The sequence below is a fragment of the Sminthopsis crassicaudata genome, chromosome 2 (assembly GCF_048593235.1).
Source record: "Sminthopsis crassicaudata isolate SCR6 chromosome 2, ASM4859323v1, whole genome shotgun sequence".
In the NCBI taxonomy this organism is placed as follows: Eukaryota; Metazoa; Chordata; class Mammalia; order Dasyuromorphia; family Dasyuridae; genus Sminthopsis; species Sminthopsis crassicaudata.
The window spans coordinates 387226316-387240287 of NC_133618.1; the positions used below are offsets into that span (position 1 = coordinate 387226316).

General features: G+C 36.0%; 1 protein-coding gene across 6 annotated transcripts in view; it reads right to left on the reverse strand.

The window, feature by feature from the left end:
• The window catches only part of SIL1 (SIL1 nucleotide exchange factor), a 327722-nt gene that overhangs the window by 182937 nt on the left and 130813 nt on the right, over positions 1 to 13972 (reverse strand). For all 6 annotated transcript variants that reach the window (XM_074291465.1, XM_074291470.1, XM_074291468.1 and 3 more), the window contains 2 exons: positions 8613 to 8727; positions 2711 to 2843 (listed from right to left, as the gene is read on the reverse strand). In XM_074291465.1, the coding sequence (XP_074147566.1) occupies positions 2711 to 2843; positions 8613 to 8717 (238 nt within the window). In that variant the 5' untranslated portion in view covers positions 8718 to 8727. The remainder of the gene's footprint in view (positions 1 to 2710; positions 2844 to 8612; positions 8728 to 13972) is intronic.

A 13972-nucleotide genomic window follows, 5' to 3' on the forward strand; every position in this document is an offset into this window, starting at 1 on the left:
AGGATTCCTGTAAAAAGATAGGTTTATAGCCTATTAGACAGCTGGAAAGAAAACCATGGAAAGGAAAAGTTGTAAAGGACTTTTGAGAAGCTACAAGACAAGAGTAAAGGCACAAAGTTCGAGAGTAAATTAAAAATAGAATTTTGATCAACTTTTTTTTTTTTTTTTTCCGGGGCAGCTAGGTGGCACAGTGGATAGAGCACCAGCCTTGAATTCAGGAGGACCCAAGTTCAAATCTGGTCCCAGACACTTAACACTTCCTAGCTGTGTGACCCTGGGCAAGTCACTTAACCCAGCCTCAGGGGAAAAAAAAAAAAAAACCAAACTTTTTTTTAAAATAGCTTTTACTTACAAGACATATACATGGGTAATTTTTCAACATTAACCTTTGCAAAACCTTCTATTCCGACTTTTACCTCCCTTCCCCCCACCCTCTCTCCAGATGGCAGGTAGTCCAATACATGTTAAATATGTTAAAGTACATGTTAAATACAATATATGTATATGTATTTATATAGTTATCTTACTGCAGAGAAAGATTGGATCTAGAAAGAAGGTTAAAATAAAAAAAAATAAAAAAATAAAAAAAACCTGAGAAGGAAAACAAAAATGCACAATAACAGAAAAAATGGAAATGCTATGTTGTGGTTCTCACTCATTTCCCATAGTTCTTTCAATGGGTGTAGCTGGTTCTCTTCATTATTGAACAATTGGAACTGGTTTGGGTCATCTCATTGTTGAAGAGAGCCATGTCCATCAGAATTGTTGATCAACTTTTTGTAAGACTGAAGTAAACAGATTTATCCCAGATATCAGAGCTTACATGTTAAAAGGACACAATGAAGCTTTCCTCTTTCTCTATTAATAAAAACACTTTTTTCTGAGGAGACATTCATCTCTATTTCATCAAAGGTATTCATCTCTTTCGACAAAATATAGCCTTTATCATTTGCATTTGCAAAGGAACATCACATGGAATCATGCTGTTGTCCAACTACAATTCAAGACTCAACCTTCACCTCCCCCTCTCCCACCCCCACATGAAAATCAGCACTACAAAAGCAGGGAAAATAAAGACAGAGGAGCTCCAGGATCCAACATGTTAGTTAGCCCCTGAAATATGAGCTGCCCAATATTAGCTCTGTACCTAACCATCTGGACTTGGTAATTCATCATTGTTTCATTAGAACAATTGTTTGTGGGCTCAGCATGAACTATATTCTTACAAATGTAGCAAGATGGAAGAGTAAACGTTGATGACTGCTACGGCACAGGGAAATATAGTCAGCAAGGATGCAGTGATGAACCATTGACAATGGACCACTGACATAACATTGTTGCCATCCTCAGCGGTTTCAATGCGACCTTGTACCAGCTGAGAGGAAGAGTTTTGGAATGAGTATTGTAGCAACACCTCCTGCAATATTGCAAATGTCCTTTATTATCTGCAGAATATAATTCCCATAGATGAGAATCAACTTATCCTACATAGAGTATCTTGTTCTCCTCTCAAAAGAGTATCCAAAGGGAAACTCAGGACAAAGAGGAAAATGAAATGGGAATTAATGTCACTGTCACACACACACACACACACACACACACACACAGAGGTGTACTTGATGTATGAGCACAACCCTTCTCTACAGAACCACAGAAAAACCACCATTTATCCAAGTGGGCCCAGCCAGAACACTTCCCCATTCAATAGATAATGATACAGCAGAGTAGACACACCACAAATTCCAAATATAAAATGGTAACTGATTTTCTTTTCCCTCTTCCTCCTCAAAATCCAACTATTCACCCTAGATTGAAAGTAGAGAAAAACAATTCTTTCTTTCTGGGTAAATATTCTACACAGTGGGAAAAAAAAGGTAAAATTCAGAGAGATTTAAAAAAAAAAATGCTTTGACCTAGGGGGTTTCTTACCCCTAAGTTCATGAAATGAAATCTAAACCCATTTCCTTTGTCCTTTGCCCACACCTGAAGATTAAAGGGAATCTGAGAGCTGCTTCCTTCCCAATGGCTCCACAGTCCTGTTAAATGGTAAATGGAAGAAAAGTTGAGTTTTTCAGTTTTAGTCTCACTACATGATTTTCTCTGGATCCCAAGTACAGGCCAGATGAAAAGTTGAAGTTTCCTCTAATTCAGGGGATACCTCCCATCTAAAAACAATGTCCAGCTCAAAGGTAGAATCTGACTTTTCACCTGGAACACTGGCACAGGTCCCTTTAATTGCAGAATAATTCTGTCCTGCACCAATGCTCAGGACTCTCCAGTGAACAATATTTCGGCAGCAAAGAGCTGAACAGCAGAGACCAAAATAGCATTTGCCAAGTGAGGCACATGTCCCTGCCTTTCCTATGCTTCAGAACTGCAAGGAAAGAAAGTTTTCAATCACTTGCTCAGAAAGCACAGCCACCCACCACCTGCCTGCCAGGGCACTTAAGTATTGGAATTTTTGTACTGCTGGATAATGAACCTTCCCTTAACCTCGCCCTCCCCACCAGAACCCGCCTCACTCACAGCATTGGTCCCCTCCTGCAGGCCAAAGAGACACTGTTCTTTTCAAAACTGGACTCTCAAGATCAAAAATAATATGCAGGCTCAATTCAAAGTACATTTTTAGGGTTAGTTTGTTTTGGGTTTTCTTTTTGGTCAAATCTCTTTGCCAGAAAGGAAGGACCAGGCCTGGAATTAAATTCATTACCTGGCTGAAGGGTCTGCCATTGGTTTGTGGGATAAAACACTTTCAGGTCTTCATTGTCAAGTTCCTGTTCTGATGATGCCTTTTTTTTTTCCTGGATACTATTCTTCTCTGGATTGGACAATGAGAAATGATTCTGTATTAAAAAAAAAAAAAAATGTGACCCACTTTAGCTGGTTGACAGAGAGAACATGACTCCATATTTTCCTAAAGATGAAACAAGTTAAGGACAGGTAAAGAGAAAATAGTTGGTGGCTGAGATGTAGTATGAAGTCAAAATCCCGGCGCTTAAATAAAGACTATGGTCCTAAATGATATATCCAGAACAAAACTTGTTTGTTCAAAAGTCATGTCACCTTTCCAATTTTCTCATATCTGATCCTCCCCTTGCTCATGTATTTTTTGATAAGATGATACTAACTGTTCCCTCAACAAGACACTGACATCAGTTCGAAGTACTTTATCTTGTTATCCACTTTTCCTTATCACTTCTTAGTTTCCCTGCCTTCCTTCAGATTCCAACAAAAATCCCAGCTTCTTCTTCCAGATCTTTCCCCATCCTTCTTAATTCTAGTGCCTTCCCTCTTTTAACCATTTTCTATCTTATCATAAATATAGTTTGTATGTATTTTTGTTTATGGTCTGTCCATTAGATTGTGAGCTCCTAGAAGATATCTTCAGTGACTTCCAAAGAGCCTGACACATAGTAGGTGCTTAACAAACTTACTGACTTACTATAAGAAGAGTGGAAGACTAATTACAATGAAAAGGAAAAAATACCCAAGCTAAAATCAGTTCTGGGACACTTTGTCTAACTCCCTTGGAAAGGTAGAAAGGATTAATGAGAAAGGGTCTATAACACTTTTGAGTTTATGATAGAGATTTTAAATGAAAAAATATTAATAATTTTTTTCTCTTTTCAAGCTTCACTCCTCACTGTCATGAGAGGAAACCTCGTGGAATTTTCTTCCTATCCTAATTCTAGACTTGTAGCAAACAGGCCAAAAGAAATTAGACCCAGTGACTTTTTCAGTACAAATCTGAAGAAGCAAGGTATTATGGATAAACGTACAAGCATATTCATAGGAAAAATCAGTCCACTTCAAATAAATATAGCTCAAACTGACACTGCATGATGTACCATTCATGGTGCCACTATAAAAGTGTGCATACTTCTGACCCCACAATACTGATACTAGATCAAAGAAAAACACTCATATGAACAAGAATTAGAAAACTAGATGTGGAGTTTGGGGGCAAATTCCAGCTCTATTGCTTACTAAAATTAGTGTGAACTGGATCAGCCACTTTGCTATCTCTTAGCTTCAGTCTCCTATACTGACAAAGAATAGGGAAGGAGAGGCTGAACTAGGTGAACTACCTCAAAAAACTATTCAGTTCTCTAACTGTACCCCTGCATTCACCATATAGTTAGTATGAGATTAGCTCTAGAATCAAGAGGCCTTGGTGAGACTCCCAGCTTTGTCACAAACCAGCTGTGTATCTAGGGAAGTAACCTTTCCTGGTTTCCTCCTATATAAAAAGAAGTACAATTTGCACTAATAATTTCACAGGTTTGTCAAGAGACTGATAAATGCAAGCAAGAACTCTATAAATAAACTAATATTCATAAGCAAATAAGGGGAGCACAGAAGTTACCTGTCAGATTAATAAGGAAAAATTCATGATCAAACAAGAGATAGAAAGGACCACAAGAGGTAAAATAGATAATTTTTATTATATTCAAATAAAAGGATTTTGCACAAACAAAATAAATGTAACTAAACTTCAAAGGAAAACAAGAAACTTAAGGGAAAATTGTACAGCAAGTTTCTCTGATAAAAGTCTCATTTCTCAAACATATAAGGAATTAAAGCAAATTTATAAAAATAAGAGCCATTATCCAATTGAAAAATGGTCAAAGGATATGAACAGGAAAGTTTTAGAAGAAGAAATCATATAAAAATACTACCTACTTCCATAAAAAGAAATTCCACAGCCTCAATGCAGATTGCAACAAATTTTTTTCACTTTATTTTTCTTGGATTTGGGGGGGGGAGGGAGGTTGTTTTTTGATTTGGAGTTTTGTTGTTGCTGTTGTTGTTTTTGCAACATGGCTAACTTGGAAATGTTTGCATGATTTCACAAATATAATTGAGAATGCATTTTTGCCTTCATGATGGATAGGGGGAGGGGGGAAAGGAAGAAAATTTGAAAATAATTTTTTTTAAATTAATGTTAAAAATGAGTAAATTATAAATGTTTGCTGAACAGAATTCAAAATTAAAAAGAAATCATATTATCAAAAGTCACATTAAAATCTGCTCTATAGGGGCAGCTAGGTGGCGCAGTGAATAGAGTGCTCCTGAATTCAGGAGGACCTGAGTTCAAATCTGATCTCAGACACTTAACACTTCCAAGCTGTGTGACCCTGGGCAAGTCACTTAACCCCAGCCTCAGGAGGAAAAAAAAATCTGCTCTATATCTGTAATTAGAAAAATGCAAATTAAAACAATTCTGAGGTACCACTTCACACCTGTCATATTGGCTACTTTATCAGAAAGGAAAATAGCATGCTGGAAGGCATGTGCAAAAATAGGGACATTAATGCCTTTTTGGGTAGTACTGTGAGATGGTCCAACTATTCTGGAGACCAGTTTGGAATTACGCCAAAAAAACTATAAAAGTATGCATACTTCTGACCCCACAATACTGATACTAGATCAAAGGAAAACAGACTGATATGAACAAAAATATTTATAGCAGCTCTGTGTTGACAAAGAATTAGAATTGATGGGATGTTGGAGAATGGCTCCAAGATATAGTAAATCAATGTGATAGAATACAAGTGTGCTATAAAAAAAAAATTATGAAGGGAATGGTTTTGGAAAATTTGAGGAAGATTTATACGAACTGACACAAAACAAAATGAGCAGAAGTAAGAGAACATTGTACACAATAATTGTAATTGTAATGATAAATCAATTATAAAAGACTTAGCTTCAGATCAACACAATGATCCATGACCATTCCAAAGAACTCATAAGGACTCAAAGTGCAAATTGAAGCATGTTTGTTTTTCTTGTTATTTTTTCCCTAAAATATGTTAATACAGAAATGTTTTGCATTACTTCATATGTATGACAGTTATCACATTCTTGCTTTCTCAATGGCTTTGGAGAAGGAAGGAAGGAAAGAATTTAGAAATGGAAATTAAAAAAAAAAAAAAAACCACACACACACATATACCCTAGTAGTATTTCCTCATCTGTAAGATCTGAAAGTTAGAAGAAATTATCTTTACTGTTCTTTCTGACATTGAATATATGCTCTATGTGAATGTAATTATAACCTTTTACCTCCTCTACTGACTACTTGGTTTCCAAAATCCAAAATCCCCCCCCAGATAGGTCCTCCCCTTCCTTAAACTCTTCAGACCCTGCTTTTAACTAGCAGTGAGGAGAAAAATAATCAGATAAACTGAGTTAAAAGATGATAATGCCTTAATACTTTCCAGGCCTCCAGAGGCATTCATATTTTAACAGAGGACTAAATTTTTATTTAAAGGAACAAAACTCTTCTGGCAGAATACTATGCCAAATATGAAATCAATCAAAGGGACATTTAGGAATAGAAACCTCTCAAATTATAGAATCCAGATAGTTGTCAATTTAAAACCTGAACCCTCTATCATGGGCAGTCTCTTCACCATGAGTGACAACATGGTGTGTGTTATCTCAGACACAATTGTACTGCACTGGATTAACTCTCCCATTTGCAGTTCTACTTGGTTGATGCTCCCTCAAAGGGTATCTCTCCTCCAGCCCCAACCTTGCTACACTAACTCTACCTTCCTTTTCCAAATTCCTTTTGTGTGTGTTGTCTTCCTACATTAGTCCATGCATTCCTTGAGGGGAGGGATTGTCTTTTTTTTCTTACTTATATATCCCAGGGCACATTAGTCCAGTGCCTGGCACAAAATAGGCACTTAAATGTTTATTTTATTATATTGTATTCCATACTCCTCACACCATTTAACTATCCTACAAAGATCAGAATTGCAGGATTTCATTTGGGCCGCTAAAACTAAGCTTCTTAAATGGTGGATCCCAACTCCAATGTAGAAATCTGAGAAATTATTATTTATTATCAGTAAATGTTTTATTTGTATACTTACTTCAGACATCTATATACTTGGGATCACATATACATTTCGCAGGAGAAAAGGGAATGTAAGTGGAAAAAGTTGAAGAAACCCTTCCCTAGCAGGTGTAGGAAAGGGAGGGAGGCCAGGGCCACTGAAGAACAAGAAGCAGAAAGTTCCTTGTTCAGCACAGTCAACCTTTCCAAAAGATTTTCAATGGTTTGCACAAATGCCTTTGAGAAAGTGTAATTTCAGGTTGTTGGTACTGTTAGCCTGTGCTCTGGGCACCCATGAATATATCATTAAGAATCCATTTTTACTGTTGTGAAGGTGGCTGACTGCATAATTTAGATTTTAAATGCCACCAGGACAGCAATTTTTATGGTATGAGAGGAAAGACACTTCAACTCCTACTTGTGCTTAGCACATGATGAAAGATTATGACAAATGGATACAGCTTAGAAACAGCCATAAGGATAAAAGCAGCTTCTGTTGATGAAAGTCAGTATTAACATTTTTTTCCTCAGACTAGACTCAATAGAGCTAATATAAATGGGCCAGAATAATTATTGCTCTGAAAGCTCATTTATTTGGTTGGACTATTATCCAAAAGGGACTTAATAACACAAAAGTCTTTAAGTAAATTCGTCAGCATGCTTTTGTTAATTGTGCATCTGTTAAAGCTCAAGGGGGAGGTAGGGAATCCTCACAAACCTGGGAAACACAAAACTGACTCATTTTCAAGAGGGCAAGAACAGGGAAACAACCCCCTCTTCATCTCTCATTATCTTTTCCCAGGGCATCCAGCTAAGCCAGATACTCTAGTAGAACCCACATCCCAAGTAGAACCCACAGTAACACTGCACAGAATACTGACACTATAATCCCATTATATTATTCCCTTTAAGGGTAATAATGAAAACAGTTCTAAAAGGATATTCATGAGAGAGCATTGAAGGTTCAAAGGAACAAATGAGTCTAGAGAACACATTTTCTCTAGCTTAACTACAAGCAGGGTTGAGAAACAAAGGAGAGAAAATAAATGATTTTAGAAAGAAGGTGGAAATTTGCCATGAGCCAAAGGTGAACCTTGGCAGCACTAAAGATTTTTATTAATTTGATCACAATTGTCATTTGCACTTTAAGGGCCTCTCACTGGAAAGCCTGGAAGCATTTTACTCAATGCTTAGATGGAACCTCAGGAAGAGTCTATGGGGAAGGACCCAAGTGAGCAAGGGAGGGTGAGATATCAGAGAAATAACAATAAAGGCTTCCCTCTAAGGCAGCAGCATGGTCAAGGGCAGAAAGTAAATTCTAAAGGAAAAGTAAGCCCAAGAGGACCTTGTGTTTCATGTTATTTCCCCAGATAATGGGATGCCAGCTGTGGCAGAAGCTATGTTGGTAAAGAAAGAATAGAAGAAAAAAAGGGAGAGAAGACAAAAGGAAAAAGACAAAAAGAGAGAAAAGGAAAAGACATTTAAGGATCTCTATCATCAGTTTTTCACCTTCATTAGAATCATGAGCTTCCTTACCATTAGATTTTAAGACAGCCTTCAGAAACTTTCTCATCAGGCAGATAGAGATAGACACATATATGCATGCTACCGGTAAGTAGCAAAAAACTGGAGCCACCTAATGCTGTCTCACTCATTCAAGTTAGGAGGAACAAAGGTAATTCTCTTCTCTAGCAGCCCCAAGAAATGCCAGTGATTTCTTTAGCCCAGTTCTAGGCTTCTTCTTGTTCGTGAATCAAACACTCACCTGAACATGATTATTATGACATGAAGAGAAATGTGCAGCTGCCAGTAGCCAAAGCACTATGCCCAGTAGAGATACTCTTGATGGGAGGAGGACCTGGTATGTCATGGTCACCAGCCTAATAACATAGAGAGGAGAAAGTTAGCACGGACTTCATGATATCTCTGCTTCATTTAGCTGCACCCCAACTGCCCTCACAATTCCCAGAATCTCTGCCACACCTGGGTCAGCAGCTCACATTTAAAACTGCCTCAGGTGTTAAAAGAGCAGCAAGGAGAAGGGGAGCTAATGGCAGCTCCTGAGTCACCTCTTGCTCTTCAGACATGCTGCAGGGAGCACACCCATGTTTTACTTGTTTGCCACTCAGGTAAAAGTCAGCCTCAAGCCTTTCCAGACTTTGCTTCTTAAGCAAAGTGAGTAAGTCAAGTCAAGAATAAAGAGTTATTGGAAGATAAAAGTAAGATAAAATATCATGGCTTTCTCCTTCCCTCAGCCTGGTAATTGGGTTATTGATACAATTAAAGAAGTCCCATAATAATAATAATAATAATTGCCCCCAGGATATAGCACGATCTACATGAAATTATCCAAAAAATATTAAAATATTGATCTTAGACAAGAAACTCAAGAACTGAGTAGTTTTACTGAAGAATAAATTGGAATGTTAATCCCAAACTGTATTTTAATATATTATAATCTTTTCCTGGTTAAAAACTCCTATAAAAGTAACCTCAATCCTTCTATGACACAAATATGGTACTGATACCTAAATCAGGAAGAGTCAAAGCAGAGAAAGAAAATTACAGACCAATCTCTCTAATTAATATTGATGCAAAAAATTTAAATAAAATATTAGCAAAGAGATTATAGTGACTTATCAGCAAGATAATAAACTATGACCAAATGGGATTTATATCAGGAATGCAGGGCTGGTTCAATATCAGGAAAACTACTACCTTTATCAACCATATCAATTATAAAACCAAGAGCAATCATGTGACAATCTCAATAAATGCAAAACAAGCTTTTGAAAAAATACAGCATCCATTCCTATTAAAAACATTAAAGAACATAGGGAGAAAGGGTCCTTAAAATAATAAGCAGTATCCATTTAAAACTCATAGCAAGCATTATTTTGTAATGGAGAGAAGCTGGACACATTCCCAATAAGATTAAGGGTAGAACAAGGATGCCTAGTATCATCACTGTTATTCAACATTGTACTAGAAATGCTAGAAAGAAATTGCAGGGATTAGAATAGGCAATGAGGAAATAAAACTATCACTCTTTGCAAATAATACTCTTAGAGAATCCTAAAAAAAAAAAAAAAAAAATCATCCAAAAACCTACTAAAAACAATTAACATCTTTAGCAAAGTTGCAGAATATAAAATAAACCCATACAAATCATCAGCATTTCTTCATGTTATTCACAAAATGAATAGACAGAAAAAGAATTACCATTTAAAATAACTAGAGAAAAATAAAATATTTGGGCACCTACCTGCCAAGACAAACCCAACAATTATATGAACACAATTACAAAACACTTCTCACACAAATAAAGTCAGATCTAAACAACTGAAAAGTATCAATTGCTCATGGGTAAACCGAACTAATATAAAAATAATAATTCTGCTTAAATTGATCTACCCATTCAGTGACATACCAACCAAACATCTAAAATATTATCTTATAGAACTAGAAAAAATAATAACAAAATTCATCTGGAAGAACAAAAGGTCAAGAATATCAAGGAAATTAATGGAAAAAAAAATCCTTAAGCCACAAAGGATGGTGGCTTAAGAGTACCAAAACTAAAACTCTATTATAAAGCAGCAGTCATCAAAACCATTTGGTACTGGCTAAGAAAGTGATGGATAAGTTAAATAGATTAGATACACACTACATAATAATCATGGTCTATAGTAATCTTGCATTTGATAAACCCCCAAACTCCAGCTTTTGGAAGAACTCATTATTTGACAAAAATTGCTGGGAAAACTGGAAAATAGTATGTCAAAAACTCGGGATAGGCCTACATCTCATAATCCATATGAAAATAAGGTCAAAATAGATTCATGATTTGGGCATAAAGAATGATACCATAAACATATTAGAAGAGCAAAGGATAATTTTCCTGTCAGATCTTTGGAGGAGGGGGGAATTTATGACCAAAGAAGAACAAAATAGACAATTTAAATTACATTAAATTAAAAGGTTTTTGCACAAACAAATCCAACGGAAACAAGATTAAAAGGGAAAAAATCTTTATAGCCAATATTTATAAAAGCCTCATTTCTAAAATATATAAAGAACTGTGTTAAATTTATAAGAATACAAGTCATTCCCCAATTGGTAAATGGTCAAAGGATATGAACAGCCAATTTTCAGATGATGAAATTAAAGCCATTTATAATTATATGAAAAAATGCTCTAAATCACTATTGATTAGAGAAATGTAAATTAAAACTCTGCAGTATTACCTCACACATCTCAAATTGGCTTACAGTAATGATAAATATTGGAGGGACACTAATGTTTTGTTGGTGGAGCTGTGCAGTGATACAATTTTTCTGAAGAGCAATCTGGAACTATGCTATCATATGCTATGCGTACACTTTGACCTAGCAGTGTCACTACTGGGTCTATATTACAGTACAGAATTTATGAATCCAAGAAAATCATAAATGAGGGAAAGGACCCATCTATGCAAAAATGTTTGTATCAGCTCTTTTTATGGTAACAAAAAAATTATAAAATGAATAGATGTCCATTAATTGGGGAATGGCTGAATAAACTGTGATATATGAAGGCAATGGAATATTACTGTTCTATAAAAAATGATGAACAAGATGATTTTAGAAAGTACTGGAAAGATTTACATGAACTGATGGTGAGCAAAACAAGTAGAACCAGGAATATCATGTACATATTAACAGCAAGATTGGGCTATGAACAACAAGAAAGACTTGGCTCTTCTCATGCAAATTAAGACAGCTCTGAGATACCACTACACACCTGTCAGATTGGCTAAGATCCAGGAACAAATAATGATGAATATTGGAGGGGATGTGGGAAAACTGGGACACTAATACATTGTTGGTGGAGTTGTGAAAGAATCCAGCCATTCTGGAGAGCAATTTGGAATTATGCCCAAAAAGTTATCAAACTGTGCATACCCTTTGATCCAGCATTGCTGCTATTGGGCTTATATCCCAAAAAAATACTGAGGAGGTGAAAGGGACCTGTATGTGCCAAAATGTTTGTGGCACCTCTTTTCATAGTGGCTAGAAGCTGGAAGATGAATGGATGTCCATCAATTGGAAAATGGTTGGGTAAATTATGGCATATGAAGGCTATGGAATATTATTGCTCTGTAAGAAATGACCAGCAGGATGAATACAGAGAGGTTTGGAGAGACTTACATGAACTGATGCTGAGTGAAATGAACAGAACCAGAAGATCACTATACACTTCAACAACAATGCTGTATGAAAATATATTCTGATGGAAGTGGATTATCTTCAACATAAAGAAGATCCAACTCACTTCCAGTTGATCAATGATGGACAGAAACAACTACACCCAGAAAAAGAACACTGGGAAGTGAATGTAAATTGTTAGCACTACTGTCTATCTACCCAGGTTACTTATACCTTTGGAATCTAATACTTAATGTGCAAAAAGAAAATTGGATTTACACACATATATTGTATCTAGGTTATACTGTAACACATGTAAAATGTATGAGATTGCCTGTCATCTAGGGGAGGGAGTAGAGGGAGAGAGGGGAACATTTGGAAAAATGAATACAAGGGATAATGTTATAAAAAAAATTTTATAATTATAAAAGGAAAAAAAAAGGAAAAAAAAAAAAAAAGACTTGGCTCTTCTCACTGGTTCAGTGATCCAAAGCAATCTCAATAAACTTTGGACAAAAAAAAATGCCATTGCAGACAGAAAAAGAACTATGAAGATTGCATGTAAATAAACACATGCTATGCTCACTTCCTTTTTCTGGTTGTTTTATTTTTTTCTCTTCCCTGGTTTTTCCCTTTTGTTCTGATTTTTCTCTTTCAATATGATTCATTAAAGTAATGTGTACTAAAATAAATTAATTAATTTAAAAAATAAATAAAAGTTATCTCAAATGGCCTTGGAATATAAATGTAGAAGATGGGCTGTAAATGACACGAAAATTATACCAATTTTGATACTTCTCTCTTCTAGAAATGCTTCAAATAGAAATGTTCCATTAATCATCATCTATAGCAGATCTGTGCTAAAATGCAAAGTACAGAATTATTCTTCTCTTCTACTCCCCAATAATAGGAAGAGCTATCTGGCTATTCATATCATTTGGATAAACTAGGAGGCCACAAGACTTCTAATGAGATAGAGGATCACCAGGACTTACCAGTTTAGCCTGATTCTATCCCAACCAGGACTTACCATATGGTCCATTCCTATTTCCTATAGACTCTTGGACACTACCATCTGACCTTCTGGTGATCCTAAAGATCCCTGGATCCTGCCATCTTATATTACAATGTTTTCATATGTCTTCTCAACTGCAATGTGAACTACTGCAAAGTAGAAACTATCTCATTCTTTTTTCTATTTGTAACCCCAGAGTTTGGCACAATGTTTAGGAAATAATGAGAGTTTTTTTTTTTCATTCATTCATATAATTCACAAAAGTGATAGAGAGATGAATTAAAAAAAGTAAATGTCCCAGCTATAAGGCCCTAACCCATTCATCACAACGGCTTTCCTCAAAGGTTTCATTCCTCCTCAAACCTCTCACAGCTTCCCTTCCCTACTTTCTAGGCTAAGAAATAGCCTCATTATTTTACTGAAAAATTTGATATAATTTCCTAAATCTTCCCTTGCCTCATATCACATAACTGAGATTTCTTCCCCTGTTCCTTCATCCAAGTTCCATAAAAAGTAGCCCTTTTCTTTGAAAACAAATGATATTATTCCAGCCTATCAGACTATGTATCCTCATAAATCTTCCATCTCATCCTATATATCTGCTGCTATCATTCAGACTGCTAACATAACTATATAGCCTCATTTAAAACACACACACACACACACACACACACACACACACACACACACACACACACACACTCCTTCAATTGATTCAACCATCTCTATCATCCTACATCTCTTTATTCCTTTTTGACTAACCTGACTGAAAAAGCCTTCTACAATAGATACCTTCTTTTCCCAACTTGTTCCTCACCTTAGGCATCTGCTAGCTATTTCAGATGATAAGAACTTTGGGCCTGGCGTTGTGAAGATCTGAGTTCAAGTCCAGCCTCAGACATACTAGTTGTGTGACACTAAGCT